This window comes from Nylanderia fulva, unplaced genomic scaffold (assembly GCF_048542155.1).
Source record: "Nylanderia fulva isolate GAGA-0341 unplaced genomic scaffold, ASM4854215v1 Scaffold9, whole genome shotgun sequence".
Lineage (NCBI taxonomy): Eukaryota > Metazoa > Arthropoda > Insecta > Hymenoptera > Formicidae > Nylanderia > Nylanderia fulva.
Genome location: NW_028191026.1, coordinates 2,520,756 through 2,543,275, shown reverse-complemented (window position 1 = coordinate 2,543,275; position 22,520 = coordinate 2,520,756). Strand labels below are relative to the sequence as shown.

Genomic DNA, 22,520 nt, shown 5'->3' with positions numbered 1-22,520 from the left:
GAATTGACGAATAATCGCGGGGTTCGGATTAATAGGGGAGACTCGAAGGGGCGAGTGCTGATTGGGATTTGCATGACTCATGAATTATGCACCGGTGCACGATCGGTTTAAAAGTCAATTAGGGATCCATACGGCGTCGGAGTCGTGCGTCGTCGATGATGGACCGAGAGAATGCAGCCTATCGATCGCTTGCCGAAACGGCCCGGGTTAAGGTTAAAGCCGCGTGAGGGAAAACGCGCGATGCCCTTCGCGGCCGCCTCTTCTTCGTCGAGCGCTGCTGCTGACGTATATACGGTCAAAATGATGGAGAGAGAGATCTTGTCGTTTCGCTATTAATAGACTCTCCATTAATCCCTGTTATATTTAACTTTTATACTATATTTGACTGTTATATATAACTCCTTTACATTTGAATTCTGTATATAACTTGATTTTTAATTAAGAAAATGGAAATAAATAATTTAGGAAAATAATAGAAATAAATAATATAGATAATTCTAGCTGTCAAAAGTCAGGATTGTTATGTGTGTGTCGGTGCTTTGATATACAATAATTTAATTCTCGGTCGCGCGAAGACAATAATAGTATTATCTCGCCTAATTGATATATCGATGTTAATAATTATAATAATAATATTACAGTTGTGCTTTCTCTCGGGAACAAATTCGAAGAGTGTGTGTCTCGACTAATCTGACTCTATACAACGTGTGTTTGTGTGTGTTCACTCGCTCAGTGCGACTTCCTTTCCTTCGCGGTCGATACGATTTCACCTCGCAACGAACACCATCGCCGACCCACGCAGAGAGACGATTTTGTCGTCGATACGGAAAATATTTATTTCAATGCCGCGCAATTTTCAGACTAAAAAAACGATACTGATATAACAATTGCGCCATGGCGCAATCGTTATATCGACAAGATGCATCCTGTCCGAACTGATTAGAATCAATTCTAATAAGTAATTATTTTAATTATCTCTGCAATGTAATATGTATATATATAAATTTGCATTAATACATTTTTTATACACACATTGAAATGTATAATATATTTAGCATCATAATATTTTAAAAGAAGCTCTTCTCTCTCTCTTTTTATACACATAATATATATATATATATATTGTATATTTATATAACACAGAGAATTTATTCTTAGAATTTATCTTGAAAATCATGGTAATTGTGGGACAATATGTTATAAGAGTTTCTCTTGTAATTAATAAAAAATATTAATAATCCATCACATTAAGATATAAAAAATATTCAATTAATTTTACTATGTATATATTAATATTTTTTAATGTGGTAAATATTAATAAGAAGAATTACCATGATTTTTTTCAGGGTAAATTTTAAGAGAAAATTCTCTCCGCGTATAGCTAAATTTCTCTATAAATTTCATGACGTAAATTGTAGATTTCCATGCGTATAAAATTCATTGAAATGCACAATACATTTCGATTGAAAATATTTCGTTATTCCATCTCCCTGGGCTATTGCACAAAAAAAGCGCTGTAATCGACTGTCTCGGTGTTGGGAAATACAGTTTAAATTTTGCGTTCACGGTGGCTGTTCGCCCGTGAAAGCAGCGCTTTGCCTCGGATAAACCGATCGATAATTGATTTGTGCATGGATGCACAACGCGAGTAATAGCGAGTCGAGCAAATCAATAGCGCATTAATCGAATGCGCTCGAAGCGATAGCGCGAGATCGACCAATTAAGTTACCGATCAAAACTCTCAGCCGCGGAATTTATCCGCCGAATTATGTCAATTATTGCAGATAAGATCGCGGCACGAATTACGTACATTAGGTATTAATCGTCCGTTAAAAAAATTAAAAAATAAAAAAAAAACGGGTCGTCATTGTTTCCCGCGAAATTCTTGAATGACAGCGGAACGGATGATCAAGCGCGCCGTTAGAGCGCGGATAGAGACAGTCCGCCGTCTTGTTTAATATTTCACTTCCGGCGTATCGCGGCGGCGGCACCAGGCGTCGAAGGCAGCCCGGCGTGTGCGCGCTGCTTGTCTAAAAATAGGAATATAGATCTGCGCGGATGTAAATCCGGGGTAGGAGTAGATGAAACGAGTGTGGCCAACATTTCGCGGACAAATCTCAAATCGCGGCCGGATGAAATGGAGCGAGAGAGGAGAGAAACGTCATTTTAAAGATATATACATGTACATAAATCCTGGAGATGATGCTTGAACTCTTTACCTAATTTCGGACACAGTTTGACAGATCTGTCTATGGATCAAGAGGAGGGAGATAATTAATTATTGTAATTTACGCTTGACAATTTAAAAGGCGGGAAAACAGTATTATTTTTTATCAACTTTAAATATTGTTCAATATTATATAATTTAAATATTATTCATTTTTAATTCAAAATGTATCTGCTGTCTATCTCTCTCTCTCGGAAAACATGTCAGAAAATCCTCCGAGTTTTCTCCGCGCTTGTGTGTATGTATATGACGATGGTTCACGCGTTTCGACTTCCGCCATACTAAACCTCGGCACACGAAGACACCCTAAATATGCCGAATGGGGGAGAGAGGATGCATTTAACGCTAAACGACAAGAAGGAAAATTTACGCGGAGAAAGAGAGAAAGAACGAGCGAGAGGGAAAATAAAAGAGACGAGGAGTCGCGCACTCTTGAAAGGATCCTGTAAAGGTGGATGGTGAGAGGCCATCGCACGCGCGGGGGCGAAAGGGGAGAGGTTGTCCAGCGGGGGGGTTGGGGGGAGGGGCAGGTCAAATTGGCAATATGGCCGCCGTAGAGCGAAACGAGCGCCGCCTGGCAACATTTTTCCATTCCCGCCGTGAAATAGTTTTCGATTGTCGTTTCGTTGCCGACTTCTCTAATCGCTTAGGTTAATGTCGGGTAGAAAAATCTCGATGTTCGAGCGAAATTATAATTCACGTCATTCCAATTATAAATACCAACGACTTGACCCTTGACACGAAAGAGAAATAAAATGTCCAAAATTGTCGCCTAAAAAAATTATATCAAAAATGTTCGAATATAATATATAATAAACGTTTTCTAAATATACTTATGTTGTTTTTTAATACCGATTTCGTTAATAAAGTTTGTTTAAGTCTTTTCGAAAATAATCTTTGGACAGATTGTTTGGAGAGGCTTACATATTTAATAGGAAAGAAAAAGGAAAATACTTTTGTATGTACATATTTTAAATCCTGATAAAAATATCTGTCCTTGTAATCGTACAGATTTAAATCTGCATATACTTTTGCAGTAAAACAATTTTATATGCTAATAAACTGTTATCATTCATGTTGCATGTATTATATTTCTTGTGCTCTGTTTCTTACCTTCTTACAGTTACTTAAGGAAAGTAATAAACATATTCCAGAGAGATACAAGCAGATAATTTCCTTTTAATTGAAGATGATTAATTTATACTACTATCTCGAGAAATCTCTATTGGATTTTGAGACAAAAATAAAAGATCAGCGAATCAAAAATCAACTGACATATTAAAGCACAATATTATATAGAAGTTTATATCAAGACAACATGAAAGTCAAGAAATGTTATTCATTTAACATCATTAAGAAAAAAAAGTAATAAACCGTTATAAACATTACAAATGTACAAGATTCGAAAATTATTTAGCCTGTGCAGTCAAATATAAGAGAATTTTTCAGTAGCGCGAAAAACAAGAGAAAAATATGGATAATCGCCTCTAAAATTAACTAAATTGCAACACGTGAACGCGACGTGATCGAGGAAAAACGCGATTTCGCGATCGCGAAAGAAACGCGAGGAAAACCTCGGTGTTTCGCGACGTGCTTGACCTGCCCTCGCTCACCATCTTACCAGGCATTGTTGCCACCATCCGGGACGAAAAATTGCGTATGCACAGAAGTAATTCTCCCGCGGGATGATTTCTCTCGCGATTTTCCTCCGAGGAAGCGACTCGACGACGTCATCCCGATGCTCTCTCTCTCTTTCTTTCTCTCTCTCTCGCGGACGCGAAATCCGCGTCGCACCAACTCGTCGTCCTCGGGCGGACGAAACTTTTTTTTTTGGTTAAGTACGACGGACTCGTTCGCTTCCTCGGGACGAGGATTTCGCGGACACTCACGGGGATGACGGAATACGACGCGATACGCGAAAAAATTCGCGGTCACGAATAACACCAGGGCGAGTGATACCCAGGACGCGACGACCACGGAGACGTCGTCGTCGACGAAGACGATCTCGATCGTCGTTAATGAATATCCGCTCGGTCCCGTTTCCGCGAACGAGTCCTCGCGATCCCGGCCCAGTTGCACTGCCGGACGCCGATGATCCGCGAAAGCGTCGCTTACCTTAATGTGACAGGAACACAGAAGCTCGGTCGCGACTCGGATGTAAACACAGGCATTTTTCGACAAAAATGACACTAAGGCAGTCGAAACAGCGCGTATTCAGATACCGCACGCATCGCGGCCAACGCCGATGCGCTGACCGGGCCGATCTTGCGTTATTAAACACCGCGATAAACACGGGAATCCGGTCTCTTCGCGGAAAACATTAATCGAAAACTAGAGATGGTAGCCATTACTTTTGTGCAAATGTACAAAACAAAGGTTCACATCCACGGACTTGCGACCGACCAAGCCTCGAACCCAGGCCGCTTCCGGCGCTTTCGTCCCGCCGCGGGAGATTCGAATCGAATCCGAGAGGCCGGATATTTCCCACGTCGTCCAGGTCCCTTCGTCACAAATCACAATTCCGCGAATACTCCAGGGTAGTGCGACGTAAACGCAAGATCCGGGATGCACACACGCGCGACGAACGACGAGACGGAACGGAATATTTCGCGTGCGAACGCGAGTAGACGCGAGACGTTGACAGACGCTCAGCTGGCCTAAGCCTACTCGCGGCGACTGACAGATGGCGCGACGCGCGCGCGAGACGCCACTCGACGGCGAGCGCGGCAACTACGATTACCACGCGCCGCCATTGGTCGGCGGCCGGTAATGGGGGGAGGCCGAGCCGAGTCGAGCCGAGAGCGGACTCGGCTGAATTCGGCGCGCGGAACCGAGACAGCGCGACTGCGACTCCGATTGTGACTTCGTTGATCTTAGAAAAAAAAAAAAATAGAATCGCGCTGCTATATCCTCGTTCTACGAAACGTGATTTGTCGCAAAAGAAAAGAAAAAAATACGAAGTGCGTTTTGCATGCGTCGCAATGTTGGCACTATTTGTTGCTTCGACGCGGCGATCGTCGCCGGTCGCTTCTTATTGATTTCCTCGCCCCTCGTACATGTACATCCCCAACACGCGTAAACAATCACAGAGCATCATGTACTGATGCGATTTAACAGGTATCATCGCCGAAGAATTGCCCCTCTTGGCAATTAAAACATGATAGATATCGTTGGAAAGAATTGCGAGATCTTTTGGACGAAAAAAAATTATATTGGTCGAAAGAATAAAATGTCTTTGGTGATAAAGAGAGCACGTGTAAAATGAAATAATAACTAATAACGTCAAGAATCTTCAGAAAAATTAATTAATTCGCGAATGAACGGATATTTTGAGTAATTTTATATATATATATATATATCTGTGATTCTGTTCAAACGATATATGATATTTTGATGTAGTTGAAGTAATGTTTTGATTATAATACATTCATTACTTATTGCAATTTCAATGAAGAATAATCATTTATACGTTTGTTCGAATTTAAACAGCTAATAAATATACATTGCCTTTGCTATATGATCAATTTCTTACCTTGTCTAGTATATGAGAAAATTATGAAATTTTATAATTAAAATTTCTTCCTTGTACTTTCTTTTTGTAGAAATGGCAGACGCAGATCCACAATTCAAACGTCTTTTATTGCCAGCAGAGGAAACTCTGTTCGAGCAATTGTTGAGATTTGGCCTTTATGTCGGAGCGGTATTCCAAATTATATGCTTGTTGTCCATAGTGGTATATCAAGCAGGTCCATCCGATGGTGTGGCAGCTTTGAAGGTATCATTTTGTGACTATCTCTAGTTGTAGCAGATGATATAACTTCTTTATGTTCAATGCAATAATTGTAATTGCAGGATGATCCAAGCGATGTAGAATGTTCTGAAAATAGTCCTCAAGTAACACCGAGGAGACCTCACCGGCCACGCAAGCAAGAGAAGAAGAAGAGACGTTAAGCTATTTTCTGTGTAACGATAAAATTTTATATTCTCTAATTTCTCTACTCTTTTACATTTGTATACTTACATTTTATGACTATTTGAAGACTGGTCTTTCGCTCCAAAGAATAATTCCTTCCTTGTTATATATCTGAAATGTATATGTAAGTTAGTTGAAAGAAGACATTTTATAATATAAATCTCTTAAATATATGTTATATATTTTTTATTCCTATTCCTGAAACGATGAAAAGATTATTAATAAATTTTAAAAACAAAAATTATTCAAGAAAAGTGATTATAAATTATGTACTATCCAAGTAAACAGATTTATAACAATAATAATTATTGTAAGTTTTATATAATAATAATAATATATATATCTATAAAATATATAAAATAATTTTGAAAGTTAAAGTACATATCATATAATTCTCATACATATTCATAAGGCATACATTTTGATAGACATTAGTTTCTAATATCTAATTATTGTTTTACATTTGCAAGAAGTAAGGTTAAATAAGGTTTAATATTAAATATATATATATTAATTAAAAGACAATATTTTATAAAAATATAAACCTTTTAAATATATGTTCTTAATCTTACATCCCAAGTATTGAACTATGCCTAATCTTTTTGTTCATAATTATAAATATCTTTCTATTTTTTGAAACAAAAAGAAATAAAAATATTGAAAGCAATCGCCACCGATCGGCTGATTGCGCACGCGCCGATACGACAGCTGTCCCCGATAACTGCTGCCCTCGGCGATAAGTGTATAGGGCGCAAACTAAAGCGGCGCGCGCGGGAGAGTCAAAAAGGGTATTTAAGCTAGCGAGCGGAAAAGCCCGGGACTCTCCTTCGAGCAGTATACCGAATAAGATAGTTGATTTTGTATACGGGAGTCTTTCGTAATAAATAACAGTCTTTGTCTTCAAGTGAATATTTTGTTGAGTGACTTTCAAACACCTTTCTCGAACCTTCGTACTTTCCGCGCTTTCTAAGAACAGTTGAAACTTTTAACGGTCATCCGTAATTAAATTCTTTCTGTTAATAATCTCGATTTCTTACAACTTCAGAAGTGGGATACGTGCGGAGTATCCTTCGAGACACGGGTGTTTCTTTGGAATAAATAAGAACAGTTTTTGTCTTAAAACAGAGTGTCGATTTATTCGCTCGATTAGAATCGTGTATGCGGACACGCGCGCGAATTACAATGGACAGAGCCGCTCTGGAAAACCTCACGATGGAGGAGCTTCGCGAGGAAGCAGATAAATACGCTCTCCCGACAACGGGAGGCCGTAGCCACTTGGTGGACTCAATTATGAGTCATCTAGAGCGGCACGGGCCGGTCAAGGAGTTGGCTCAGCTAGCAGCACCTCCAAGCAGGCCCCAGAATAAAAAGGCGGCACCGGCTAGGGCCGCAGGGTCGTCAGAAACTTCGGCGACGGCCACAGAGTCTCTGGAAATGACAGAAATGATGAGACAGATGCTGGTGTCTATCCAGCAGCAGCAACAGCAGCAGCAGCAGCAGCAGCAACAATTGAACATGCTACTTAACTTAGTGATGGAGCAGCGACGAGAGCCCGCCGCTGTCCCGGTTCTGCCACTAGATGCGGAGTCTGTCTCTCCGCCGGGTCCTTCTAGGGCCCCGAGAGTGTCACCGACGGACGACGTGGACCGTCGGACGGCGGAGTCCTGGACACCGACAGGTTCAATCCAGGCACTGGCTTCACAAATCCCGGAATTCGCGGGCCAAGAGGATGATAACGTGCACGCGTGGGTCCGACGGGTGGACAAAGTCGCCCAGGTCCACAGCGTCTCAGACGGGGCGATTCTCTTAGCAGCCTCCAGCCGCCTCACCAAATCGGCTCGCCGGTGGTACGACGTGCAGGGAGACGCCGCGGTGGAATCCTGGAGCGGCCTGCGAACAGAGTTAGTTAAGATTTTCGACCGGAAAATTCCGTTCTTTCGTGTAATGCAGAAAATAGAGGCACGAAAATGGCTTCCTGCAAAGGAAACCTTCGACGATTATGCCATAGAAAAACTGGCAATGCTGCATCGAGTGGACCTTCCCGAAGCGGACAAGGTACATCTGCTGGTGAGCGGAATCACCATCACCACTTTGAAGGCGACGGCGCTGTCACTATCGGAGGACACGGTGGACGGCTTCCTGGAGAGGATGCGGCGTATCACTCAGGGCGCCTCCGAGTGGGACCGGAAACCAGCGCAGCAGGGTCAGTCCAGCAAGGGAGGCAAGGAGTCAGCCTGCAGAAATTGTGGTAAAAGAGGGCATTCCCACAAGGACTGTAAAGGTGAGACCACTTGTTTCTATTGTAAAGAGAAGGGGCATCGTCGGTTTGATTGCCCCGCACTAAAGAAAAAGGAGTCGAAGGCGGCGACCAGGGCGCAGCCTGCATCGGGAATCACGGCAGCCAGCGTGACCGCGGATGAGGTAGCATCCGATTTCGTGGCGGCAACACAGGAAGCGTGCAAGTCGACCGTCGACGATCCGTTGATTTCTATAAACGAAATTTTAGGAAATTCATGCGACTTGTTAGGACTTATAGATACGGGTAGCCCGGTTTCGCTAGTAAAAAATAGCGTATATGAAAAATTTATTGCGCCATTTTGCGTTCTCAAATCGGTGGAGACAAATTTACGGAATCTATCGAACGTCCCGTTGAAAATACTCGGGTCAGTGGATGTTCAGATAACTTTGAAAAAAATTAGCGACAAAACATTTTCAATACGGTTATATGTTTTGCACTCCGACGCGTTCAAGGGCGACATTATACTTGGGAGAGAATTTTTGTCGAAAAACAATATCACTTTAATATACGAACCGGCGGCGCAAGGTGAACATGACTGAATAAACATGTTTGCGAATTTGCCTTTGTATATTGACGAGGACTTGAGTTTAAAACAAATACTCGAGGAACATGAAATAGACTTCGGGCGCGAAACAAAAATAAAGTTACAAAAAATTATTTTAGAGATACAAGAAGTAATTCTCCCGCGGGATGATTTCTCTCGCGATTTTCCTCCGAGGAAGCGACTCGACGACGTCATCCCGATGCTCTCTCTCTCTTTCTTTCTCTCTCTCTCGCGGACGCGAAATCCGCGTCGCACCAACTCGTCGTCCTCGGGCGGACGAAACTTTTTTTTTTGGTTAAGTACGACGGACTCGTTCGCTTCCTCGGGACGAGGATTTCGCGGACACTCACGGGGATGACGGGATACGACGCGATACGCGAAAAAATTCGCGGTCACGAATAACACCAGGGCGAGTGATACCCAGGACGCGACGACCACGGAGACGTCGTCGTCGACGAAGACGATCTCGATCGTCGTTAATGAATATCCGCTCGGTCCCGTTTCCGCGAACGAGTCCTCGCGATCCCGGCCCAGTTGCACTGCCGGACGCCGATGATCCGCGAAAGCGTCGCTTACCTTAATGTGACAGGAACACAGAAGCTCGGTCGCGACTCGGATGTAAACACAGGCATTTTTCGACAAAAATGACACTAAGGCAGTCGAAACAGCGCGTATTCAGATACCGCACGCATCGCGGCCAACGCCGATGCGCTGACCGGGCCGATCTTGCGTTATTAAACACCGCGATAAACACGGGAATCCGGTCTCTTCGCGGAAAACATTAATCGAAAACTAGAGATGGTAGCCATTACTTTTGTGCAAATGTACAAAACAAAGGTTCACATCCACGGACTTGCGACCGACCAAGCCTCGAACCCAGGCCGCTTCCGGCGCTTTCGTCCCGCCGCGGGAGATTCGAATCGAATCCGGGAGGCCGGATATTTCCCACGTCGTCCAGGTCCCTTCGTCACAAATCACAATTCCACGAATACTCCAGGGTAGTGCGACGTAAACGCAAGATCCGGGATGCACACACGCGCGACGAACGACGAGACGGAACGGAATATTTCGCGTGCGAACGCGAGTAGACGCGAGACGTTGACAGACGCTCAGCTGGCCTAAGCCTACTCGAGGCGACTGACAGATGGCGCGACGCGCGCGCGAGACGCCACTCGACGGCGAGCGCGGCAACTACGATTACCACGCGCCGCCATTGGTCGGCGGCCGGTAATGGGGGGAGGCCGAGCCGAGTCGAGCCGAGAGCGGACTCGGCTGAATTCGGCGCGCGGAACCGAGACAGCGCGACTGCGACTCCGATTGTGACTTCGTTGATCTTAGAAAAAAAAAAAAAATAGAATCGCGCTGCTATATCCTCGTTCTACGAAACGTGATTTGTCGCAAAAGAAAAGAAAAAAATACGAAGTGCGTTTTGCATGCGTCGCAATGTTGGCACTATTTGTTGCTTCGACGCGGCGATCGTCGCCGGTCGCTTCTTATTGATTTCCTCGCCCCTCGTACATGTACATCCCCAACACGCGTAAACAATCACAGAGCATCATGTACTGATGCGATTTAACAGGTATCATCGCCGAAGAATTGCCCCTCTTGGCAATTAAAACATGATAGATATCGTTGGAAAGAATTGCGAGATCTTTTGGACGAAAAAAAATTATATTGGTCGAAAGAATAAAATGTCTTTGGTGATAAAGAGAGCACGTGTAAAATGAAATAATAACTAATAACGTCAAGAATCTTCAGAAAAATTAATTAATTCGCGAATGAACGGATATTTTGAGTAATTTTATATATATATATATATATCTGTGATTCTGTTCAAACGATATATGATATTTTGATGTAGTTGAAGTAATGTTTTGATTATAATACATTCATTACTTATTGCAATTTCAATGAAGAATAATCATTTTATACGTTTGTTCGAATTTAAACAGCTAATAAATATACATTGCCTTTGCTATATGATCAATTTCTTACCTTGTCTAGTATATGAGAAAATTATGAAATTTTATAATTAAAATTTCTCCCTTGTACTTTCTTTTTGTAGAAATGGCAGACGCAGATCCACAATTCAAACGTCTTTTATTGCCAGCAGAGGAAACTCTGTTCGAGCAATTGTTGAGATTTGGCCTTTATGTCGGAGCGGTATTCCAAATTATATGCTTGTTGTCCATAGTGGTATATCAAGCAGGTCCATCCGATGGTGTGGCAGCTTTGAAGGTATCATTTTGTGACTATCTCTAGTTGTAGCAGATGATATAACTTCTTTATGTTCAATGCAATAATTGTAATTGCAGGATGATCCAAGCGATGTAGAATGTTCTGAAAATAGTCCTCAAGTAACACCGAGGAGACCTCACCGGCCACGCAAGCAAGAGAAGAAGAAGAGACGTTAAGCTATTTTCTGTGCAACGATAAAATTTTATATTCTCTAATTTCTCTACTCTTTTACATTTGTATACTTACATTTTATGACTATTTGAAGACTGGTCTTTCGCTCCAAAGAATAATTCCTTCCTTGTTATATATCTGAAATGTATATGTAAGTTAGTTGAAAGAAGACATTTTATAATATAAATCTCTTAAATATATGTTATATATTTTTTATTCCTATTCCTGAAACGATGAAAAGATTAATAAATTTTAAAAACAAAAATTATTCAAGAAAAGTGATTATAAATTATGTACCTATCCAAGTAAACAGATTTATAACAATAATAATTATTGTAAGTTTTATATAATAATAATAATATATATATCTATAAAATATATAAAATAATTTTGAAAGTTAAAGTACATATCATATAATTCTCATACATATTCATAAGGCATACATTTTGATAGACATTAGTTTCTAATATCTAATTATTGTTTTACATTTGCAAGAAGTAAGATTAAATAAGGTTTAATATTAAATATATATATATTAATTAAAAGACAATATTTTATAAAAATATAAACCTTTTAAATATATGTTCTTAATCTTACATCCCAAGTATTGAACTATGCCTAATCTTTTTGTTCATAATTATAAATATCTTTCTATGTTTTGAAACAAAAAGAAATAAAAATATAATCAAATTCAAGGACAAAATAACCAAAATGCTCCGAATCCTCGCACTTGCAAACATGCGCAGTAGCACTGAATAATTAGGTTTATGTATACATAAATGTATCTAGCGAAGTAACAATTTAATTTTTAATTCAACAATTCAGTTTGTTTTATATATTAATTTACTGTTTTTTGAGTTTGCAGTTTCATCGCCAGAATTCGTTTAATGAAATGAAAAAACCTATTCACATTAATGAACAGATAAATATGGCAGTAATAGAATTAAAGTGCAATGATACTTACGCGGTTTCTAATACGAAAATTCATTTCTGAATTATTAGGAGAATATATTTTGCGAGGAGGTCAGCAATTCAATTCACGAACGATAGTATCTTGAAAAATTTGTTCAAATTTACTTCCGAGTGACTAGGAGAATATATTTCGCGAAGAGGTATGCGACTGATCCGAGGAAGCATTTTCAAATAATCCATCCTGAATCCTGATTGGTTGAATCGCGGACCAATAGAAAACGATTATCATTTTTGGCGGCCAGATTTGATTTTTCTTATAAATTTCACCAGTTTATAATTTTATATATAAACGAATTCTGGCAATGAGAAATCTACATATAGAATTAATATATTTTATAATTATAATATTTAATAACTTAATTCTTAAATATATTCGCGATGTGTGTTATATTTTTTTCCCCCATGAAGAGAAAGAATTATAGAAAAGGAAAGAAATGACAAATATGAATATTATTATGAAAAATATAAATAATATTATTATATTATTATTTTATTATTATATTCATACTTTTATCAGAGTAATATATATATATATATATATATATATATATATATATATATATATATACAATATACATATATACTATTACAAACCTAACCTCTAAATCGAGAGTGCCACGCTGCTTTTGACATAATTATATGATGAATTTATCTCGCTCGAATTAGGCGGAAATGCGAGTGTAATTAGACAATGTCTCGTGACTAATGCATTATTATTGACGATTCGAGAATGTTGCACAATACGACGACTTTATCGCCTCAGGACATTCTGGCCGAGGTTAGAAAATTTATTTCCGGCGCCGTCTCCAGGTCTTCTCACAGCGCAAATACCCAAGATGTAACACGTACGGCGTTATTTCTACTGAGAAACGTACCCGCGGTAAGAGATGCCGTACTCGAATATTTTTGCACTGTATTTTTCACCGCAGTATCGAAATATGTTCGCCAGATTGAGGTATGTCAACAATACCCTTTATTTATTTATTCCTTTAAATATGCATAGTATGAATACAATAATATATAATAATAATATAAACTACAATATTTGCAGACAAATCAAAATATACCAATACCTGAAGAGAGCATTATAGCTGAGATTCACACTGTTCTGAGTAGTTTCATAAATGGAAATCCAGAAGCGTGGGCACCTATTATATCAGCCTGGTCGTTGGACTTACTTGGTATATATTTAATGTACAGTCGAGTAAAAGTAAGATACAATTTAAAGTGACACATTTTTTTCACAGGCAAAGTGTCCTCTGATTATTCAAAACGTCGCAATTTACCTGTTGATGCTGGGATCAATGATTTTCTGCAGCAATGGATGTCATGCCGTGCCACGCGAACTCTGATAGATATTACAGCACAATGTTTGCAATGCCTTATGCACTCCGACACAGAATCTTGCATCAAGGCGTTGTTGGATACCAGTGTGTTACACAGTCCATATTTTGATTGGGTAGTTGCTCATGTGGGCAGCTGTTTTCCAAACACTGTGATCACTAGGGTGCTATCATGTGGATTGAAAGATTTTTGCGCCATGGGCTATGAACATAATATTAAGAATCCAAAATTAAATTCTGTTGTTGGCATACTGGGACATTTAGCGGGTAGTCATTTTCAAGATATTAGAGAAGCGCTGCTAAATTTGTTCGAGGCAAGCTTTGTTAAATCATTATATATTGTAGTGTTGTTAAAAATTATACACATTAATGTCTTTATAGATTAATATACTTATTAATATTTAATACATATATATATATATATATATATATATATATATGTATTAAATATTAATAAAATAATTTTTTATAGTTGAGTTTAAAGGAAGAAATTAATCTTGATGAAGATACTAAAAAGCAGAAATTGGCCACTGTGCCATTTCTTTTGAATTTAGCCTCGCTGTCGCCAACTCTTTTAAAAGCAATGACCAGCGATATATTACAAATATGTAAGTCTCTAATAGAAATTAAATTTTTTATAAATGTAATTATTATATAATTATTGTAAATTATCAATTGGGTAAATTCTTATTACAGTGAGGCCCGATAGCATACCTCGTTTAGCACTGTTTGCAGCAGACTGGTGTAAATACTTTGACAATGAACCGGCAGCATTAATAGACTTGACGGTGCACCTGGTGTTAGGATGCGAACAGGGCGCATCGCAGTTAATTAATATACTGCTAGATACAAGTCTAAACACGAGTAATGTCGGTTATCACAGCGTTAACGCGGCGCAAAGTGTAAAGGACGTTTGTAGGGAGATACTGGAACTGATTTTACAAGAAATCGATCTTCTGTTGAGGACGCACGGACCACAGTCTACCAACATCGCTCTTCTGAGTTCTATCAAACAGGAGATATCGCTGATAATGCCAATGCTGTTGAATCCCAACCCGCTGCGCGTGCAAACAGCTATTAGATTGTTGTGCTTTCTGAGAAGTCAGAATCCAAATATAGTAGTCTCTATGGCGTCCTACATGCTGGTGAAGGCTCCATCGACGTTTCATCTTGCAGCTCTGATACGTCTTATAACTAACAACATCGTACTGTTTCCCGCAAACAAATCTGGAACCGAAAACATTCTTGCTGGTCATGATTATCTTATACAGATCTTGGAGCAAGCACTGAGACAGATATATTATAAGAATGTCATAGAGGAAGAAGAGTCGAGACAGTTATTTAAAAATCTCACTACAATGTTAAAGCAAGTGTCGATAATAAATAATTAATTATACATATTGTATATAGTTTAATATAATAATTATAATCTTTTTTTATATATTTTTAGGTGGGAAAAAACGAATAAAGTGGCGATATTACAGTCAAAGATGATTACCAGAGCTCTTAGGTTTAATTTATATCAAATATCTTCTTTGTTGACAAGAACAGACAACTTTGACTTGGCGAACGATATCATTACTCTATTGGATTTGTTAAGTACGTCCGAGAAAGATTATATTTTCAATGTGGAACTCGTGCTGAAATTGACGAGGGCAGTTATCCAATATTTCTTCTTGTGTATTGGCCAAATAGGTAAATACAGCTTTCTAATATCTTTCATTTTTTAATACTGTATAAGTTAATCCATTTTTTTCTTAGATATAATAAAAAAGGAACGAGGAGTGAAGATGGTTTGTAACTTATTGAAGGATCTAACGTGTTATTCTTCCTGTGCACGTGTGCTGGCACTCAGAGAGATATTAGTAAGCAGTATCAATAACGAGCAGGCAAAGTATTTTGGTGCAAAGGAGAAATTTGAACCCTGTTTTGAAGAACCGTTATTGTTACATCAGAATCATAGACAGGTATGCACAGAGTTTATGCAAAATTATAATTTAAAAAAATACGTTTAATAAAATATACGAAAGATATGTGTTCCATGTTGAGAAAAAATATGCATCACATATTTGTTGTAACATTAATGTTGGATTTAATATATGAATTAGATATATAGAGTGTATATATATATATCATATAATTCTATATTTAATTCATATTAATTATTATATTTAATATATGGATTATATATTTAAAATAATTTCATCCACAGGTTACGAGCACCATGTTAGCACAACGACATTCATCGGTATTTCACGCTGGTGTAATAGGACACGGTCCGCGAAGACCATCACAGGAGAATTCTATCGATAAAGAAACCATAGCTCTAAATAAAATGTTATTAATAGACATCATAAAGGTAAAAAGAAATTCGACACAAAGCAATTTATTACATGATTTAAACAGCTTAACGTTCAGTTTGGATATTTTTTAGGCTTGTTGCAGCAACCAGGAATCAGATCGATATCCTATCAACTTGGACGCTCTGACGATGGTCAGCTTGTTGTTGGTCGAATTGGTGTCTCCTGACGTTATGTACAATGGCCTTCCTTGGCCTGATGAGGAGTTTACAAAGGTAAATTTTCGTTGTTTATTCGAAACCTTCCGTTAAGCCATTTGTTACGATACAAGAAAATAATAATTTTGATTTGCGTGACAGGTCACGATTGAGAGAGACTTACAAATCCGTCGCAAGTTCAAAGAAGTGCCTCTACTATGGACATTGCTAGAATTGACTGCCTGGTACAGGCCGGCTTTAGCGTATTGTTCCGTTTTATTGAGAGGCATCACCGCAACCGTGATGGCTAATTGGAATACAGAGGAAGGCGTCTTACTCGTCAATATAATGGCTCTCGGCCAATTATTACCGCCACCATTGGCGAGTATTAGGGACATCCTGCCTGTTTTGCAACCGCACCAGGTAACAGTCTGAATCCTGCAATCAGTATTTCAGTCAGATAAATGGTAATCAATTTGCATTACAGATAAATACAATAATGAGGGAATGTTTATGGGCTTATATGCGCGAGAATGTACCATCCCCGGCGTTATTCACGCGAAGCGAAGGCGCCAATATAGCTTGGAGAGACATCGACACGTCATTACCTAATGCACGCTTTACGGATACTCTTCGCTTAGTACTGCTGGCAAATATTCACACTTTAGGATCTCTATATTCGACGTTGTTTTATAATGAAAATAAGTATTAGGCAGTGAAAGAGAGAAAGAAATAGAGAAAGAGAAAACATCTTTGACGGAGATCAAATCGATTTTTATCAATTATATGACACTTGTAAATAGCACTTCTTTGAGAGCAATATAACATTAAATTATAATTTGAAACTATAATCACATATATATGTATATATGAGAAAAAATGGTATATATAAATATTTTATATATTTTATATATTATATGATGTGTGTTTGTGTGAATAAAGAACTTGATATAATACTAAAACAGATAATGATGATAGACATGCGACAAAAATATTATCAAAAAATTATCTAATTTGCATTTAAAAGAAAAAAAGAGATACGAGATTTATATTACTTTATATAACATGTTTTTCAAGTTTAAATATTTTCGCAGATTTCATATATTGAATACCATTAACAATAAGTACATTTAGTATTTTTTTCTTCCTCTCTGTTATACATATTGATATTCTATAACAATTATTATAATTCATGTATATTTCTTATAACAAATCTACGTATAAAATAGAAAACACACAATTACATATTGTATAAAATAGGAAGTAATTTTTACTAGTTTTATATATATACACATCCTGCTTTATAACATATTACATAACACACAAATCTTATTTTTTTTGTTTCTTAATCCATAATCAATCGCGCGCATTCTATTATTCTCGATAATGACAATTAATAGATACAAAATCATTTTACGCGATTCTTGGACAATATCATTAAACGAGTGATGAATGAGATATTACACGTGACTTATTCTTTGAAACGCAATGAAATGTTCGAAAAGGGATAAAACAAGGAAGACAAAAAAAGATGTGTTTTAATATTTATAAAAGCACATTCTCTTCTTTTCTTTTAAATACATATATATATGAGAAACAAATATTTTAACTTACTTTATATTATTATCAATACAGGAATGGATGGTACCTAAGATGAGCGAACGCTGTTCGAATTGCTGTACGAATACCCTAGGTGGGTGTCTCGTCCTGACTGAAATGACTATATTCGTAATCAATATATGCAACATCGGTTCAATTTATATAAACGTCACGATTTTACTCGTATGTATGCGATTGAGTCTTCACGCGGCTCTTTGTCATATCGCAGAGCCCAAAAAACGCTAGTAAAAAATGTTGAAAATATTTAATTACTTTCTTACTATGTACACACTGCTCGTTGTACGAAAGATATTAAATCTTGCTTGCGAATACGACGACGTATCTCGCGAGATATCTTTCGCCCTTTGCGAGCATTTTAACCGTTGTATGTCTCAGTTATTACTCTCTACATTGTGTCAACGTTATGTTCTTGCCTTTATCAGGCTGATGCTTTGTGTACAGTTTGACACATAGCGTAGAATTATTAATGTTCAATGTAAAAATAAAAAGTATACTTTCTCTCGTAACGCATAAACATAAACGAAGATCTCATAAATGTAACATAAAATAGTTGTATTATTTTTTGAATAAATTTTTTAATATATATTGTGTGTCCCAATATATCCTAAAAGAAGCACATATAAACTTTTCTTTTCTTTTTTTTTTTTTGGAAAAGTGTTACTAATAGTATAATCATTTGAGCATAGAATCAACAATATATCAATAGTAAATATGTGCGACTTTATGTATAACGCGGGAAAATAGGGGAGGGAAACTTTCGAGTGGCGCTAATGTATGTCTACATCCCGTGAGCTTGACACACACACACATACATACAATTCTGCGAACTCGACCAAAACTCTCTTACCTTACAATAAATTATTTTATTCAGTTCTTCAGAATTAAAAAAGTTCACTTTTCAAGTCTATAGATGAATTAAGTTTAGAAAAGTAACGTGCTCATGCCACCCATTTCACTTTGCTCTTTCACGAAGATCTCAAAGTATTGATATATGATTGTAACAGCGAGCAAGATACCAGTACCGGAACCGATCGCGCCCAGAAAATCCGCCAGCACAGAGAGAGCTCCGATGCACAATCCGCCGAACGCCGCGGCGGTCGGGATATATCGGTTCAGCTCGCGAATCATGGAATTGTCTCTGTGACCTCGCATTACCATTTGCTGTTCCCTCAGTTGTTTAGCAACCTGCAAGTGATAACGATACGTGTTATTGATTTTTACATTACGTTGAAACAATTTTATGCTACTTTAATAAAAGATTTATAATTATTTGTTGCAATGAAATGTATTGCAATTATAATTATTTTTATGTAACTTTTTATAGATTTACTTGAAAAGGGCTGCAATGACAGCCGAAACGTTGTATTTTAAGTAATTATTTATAATAAATGATTGCCAGTTTGGTCAACTTTTACCATTAAGGAAAGATTTTTATTAATTATTACTGGCGAACCTTAAGGATTATTATCTGTTTAATAAAAGACTTGTACTGACATCCTTCGCTGAGCTTCCAGAGACTTCGATCCACGTCTTGGAGAAGAAGGCGCACGAGCCAAGCATAAAGAGAATGTAGAGTACAGCGTGCACGGGATCCTGAACTATATGGCCAACTGATTCCGGTGGTGATAAGTAATAACATAGTCCGCCGACTGGATATGATCTTGCGGGACCCCCGCCACCGACATCCGACCAAACACCCAACAGATTCACTATGAGATTTCCTTGGAATTTGACGGCTAACATTTGAGAGATGACGTACAAGTTGGATACCAATGCTGATTGCAGAATGATCGGGATATTACTAGTGTAAAATAGTTTGATCGGATAGCTGCTGTATTGACCGCGATATCTGGCAGATTTGATCGGAAGATCTACACGGAAGCCCTGAAAACAATATATTTTTCAATATAATCATTGTCAGAATAAAATATGTGCAGATGATCTGAATGGTTTAATGATAAAAGTAATCAAGCATCCCACAAGCAAAAGAACTCAATCATTTATGCGCATTATAAAAGTTATTAGATTATGTCAATATTCTTGTATTTACCTGGAAGTAGATGACGATAGCAAATACTAGAATGGTGGCAAGAAGGTTCATCAGATTTGGAAGATTCTGTCTGTAGAATGCTTCTCGAAGAGCGCGAACTTTGTCTTGTCTGGTGGCCAGCAAGTGGAACAAAGCAATTACAGCTCCTTCGAATTCCGTACCACGACCTATTAGCAAAGAAATTATATGTATAACTTATAATCAATATTTATTAAGGTTTGAATATATCAAGAGAGCAATATTTCTGTATATTATGTAATCTTTTTTTGATAAAATCATACCAGTGTTAACTGTGGCTGGTGAGAATGCTTTCCAAACAATAGTCTCGCAAATGTTAGTAGCAATAAAGAGAGATATTCCGCTGCCCAATCCATATCCTTTCTGGAGAAGCTCATCCAATAACAATACAATAAGTCCAGCAACAAACAACTGGATAATAATCAAAAGACAAACTCCAGCTCCAATCTCAGTTGGATCTCCGTACATTCCAGTCATTACATAAACAATGGCTTGTCCAACAGTAATAACCATGCCAAACACTGTAAAAAGATAAGTATATTTGTTCTTTTAACAGTTAAATTATATTTAATCAGATTTGATTATGTATTAAAATTTAAATAAAGATATTACAGGACCAGTGTTAAACTTGTTCTCTACAATAGAATTAATTTTAATCTGCAATTGATTTCTCCTATTTAATCAAAACAACAATTAACTGAATAAAATTGCAGATTTTTTGTATGATATTCAATTAGGCCTTAAAGTAGCCTTAACATCTTCACTTAAAATTTTTTTTAAAATCAATAATTATTTTTTCTATCTCAGCTCTTTGTATTAAAATTTTGATAAATAATTAGTAAACTTAATATACATACATTTCTGTGCACCGTTGAATAAAGCTCTATCTTTTGGTGTATCTCCAACTTCGATAATCTTTGCACCATGCAGTAGTTGCATAATAAGACCAGAAGTAACGATTGGTGAGATACCCAATTCCATCAACGTTCCTCTGTTTGATGCGAGTATCACACGAATCCAATAAAATGGATCCGCACTGTCCGAAGACATGATACCGAATAATGGAATCTAAAAATAACATTATATCAGCGTTCACCTCTTAAAACTTTAAACAAACTTTTAACGACAAGATGATTAACTTACCTGGCAACATACTAGAAAGATAAACAATGTGATCGCCGTCCACAATACCTTTTCCCTGAATTGGATCTGCAAAAGAACAATAATTGTAACGAGTTTACACCAGAAAAAGTTTTCTTCTTTAAATCAAGAGTAGCATTATATATATTATAAATGTCATAGATGCGCGTCATAAACAGATGGTAGATCTTACAATCGAGGAATTTAGGAAAAACGGTACACAAAACTGTAAATACGAGAGAGAGACGGAAATAGAACGCACGGCCTTACCTTTCGCTGCGGCTTCGCTATTTCCGGCAGTATACTGCAGAACGGTTTTATCACTTCGAGAAACTTGACTGAAAACAGAAAGAGAACAGGTGATTTAACGCATCCGGGAACATAAACGCACGTATGTAAGTCGAGAGATTCGCATCGCCAGCAATATGTTGTAAGACGCGAGAGAGGTTACGCGTGTACGAGCGAAAGATTGCGGCAAACGCGAAAGGATAATTTCTCACTGATAAACGAATATACTCACATCCCATCTTGCCTCGACGTCGACGCGACTGTCTTAAGCACTAAGAGTCAAATGAATGTCCCTTACGAGGATCACGAGAATCACACCGCCACGAGAATACACGCACACACTCTCTCTTTCCTTCTCTCTCATAAAATGAACGAAAAAGCGGCCGCGTATACGCTCGACTGGCAAAGCGTAGCGGAGTCGTGGCTCACCCCGCCGACACGTATCAATATGCTAGTGTCACGTGACCTGATGATGTTGGCCGGCACGTTTCCACATGTCAGATGGCGCAGTAGGCCATGCGCGTCAGCTATGCGCACGCGCGTCAGCTGTGCGCGATGACAGATGGCTGTCCTTGTCGCGCATGCGCGGCGGAATGGCGACAAATACGAGATGTTGCGTGTAGGCGCCGCAGTTTTAAATAATAATAAAGTACATATAAATTACATTTTCTTAATTATATTAAATTGTATACATTACTTGACTGAGACTTCGTATTTATAATTATATTTGCGTACATCAAACAGATTCTTACACTGCCTTTTTTTAACTATATATATATTTCTCAAATTATATGTATTTCTCAAAATTTTCTATAAATAATTTTAAAAATAAGAGTTATATACAATCTTTTTATATTTGAATTGGAACTATATTATTCATTGATATTATATTCGATTCGCATGCGTAACAAAAGAGAATTCGTCTATGGATACTTGACACTTTGCAGCTGTCAAACACACGACTCCGATGCGATGCAGCTTTTTCGCAGCGATGTATAACGGATTGCATAGCGAAAGGGTATCATTTCATGTGCAGCATACTGCCGCAGCAGTTTGTTGCTATTGGTGAAGTTTAATTGAACGAACAGCAAAGGCAACAAAGCAAAAGAACACGCAACTAGTTGATTCTAATTATTGTTA

General features: G+C 38.0%; 4 protein-coding genes across 4 annotated transcripts; 3 read left to right on the top strand and 1 right to left on the bottom strand.

The window, feature by feature from the left end:
- The first annotated feature begins 5,036 nt into the window (after window positions 1-5,036).
- On the top strand, window positions 5,037-6,373 carry LOC146719672 (protein anon-73B1-like). Its single transcript, XM_085489706.1, has 3 exons — window positions 5,037-5,344; window positions 5,830-6,002; window positions 6,080-6,373. Exons 2-3 carry the CDS (start codon window positions 5,832-5,834, stop codon window positions 6,176-6,178), a joined length of 270 nt encoding a protein of 89 aa, XP_085345832.1. The 5' UTR covers window positions 5,037-5,344; window positions 5,830-5,831; the 3' UTR covers window positions 6,179-6,373.
- Window positions 6,374-10,309: 3,936 nt separating this feature from the next.
- LOC114946412 (protein anon-73B1) lies at window positions 10,310-11,652 on the top strand. Its single transcript, XM_029322878.2, has 3 exons — window positions 10,310-10,622; window positions 11,109-11,281; window positions 11,359-11,652. Exons 2-3 carry the CDS (start codon window positions 11,111-11,113, stop codon window positions 11,455-11,457), a joined length of 270 nt encoding a protein of 89 aa, XP_029178711.1. The 5' UTR covers window positions 10,310-10,622; window positions 11,109-11,110; the 3' UTR covers window positions 11,458-11,652.
- Window positions 11,653-13,010: 1,358 nt separating this feature from the next.
- On the top strand, window positions 13,011-18,087 carry omd (integrator complex subunit 5 omd). Its single transcript, XM_085489657.1, has 11 exons — window positions 13,011-13,379; window positions 13,476-13,605; window positions 13,672-14,081; window positions 14,240-14,375; window positions 14,464-15,133; window positions 15,218-15,462; window positions 15,529-15,734; window positions 15,980-16,126; window positions 16,202-16,342; window positions 16,427-16,687; window positions 16,752-18,087. Exons 1-11 carry the CDS (start codon window positions 13,155-13,157, stop codon window positions 16,974-16,976), a joined length of 2,796 nt encoding a protein of 931 aa, XP_085345783.1. The 5' UTR covers window positions 13,011-13,154; the 3' UTR covers window positions 16,977-18,087.
- Window positions 17,801-21,839, bottom strand: Sec61alpha (SEC61 translocon subunit alpha). The gene is made up of 8 exons (XM_029322947.2): window positions 21,613-21,839; window positions 21,363-21,430; window positions 21,096-21,161; window positions 20,810-21,020; window positions 20,216-20,473; window positions 19,935-20,101; window positions 19,379-19,768; window positions 17,801-19,069 (listed from the first exon to the last, which is right to left on the bottom strand). Exons 1-8 carry the CDS (start codon window positions 21,617-21,619, stop codon window positions 18,806-18,808), a joined length of 1,431 nt encoding a protein of 476 aa, XP_029178780.1. The 5' UTR covers window positions 21,620-21,839; the 3' UTR covers window positions 17,801-18,805.
- Between the last annotated feature and the right edge of the window lie 681 nt (window positions 21,840-22,520).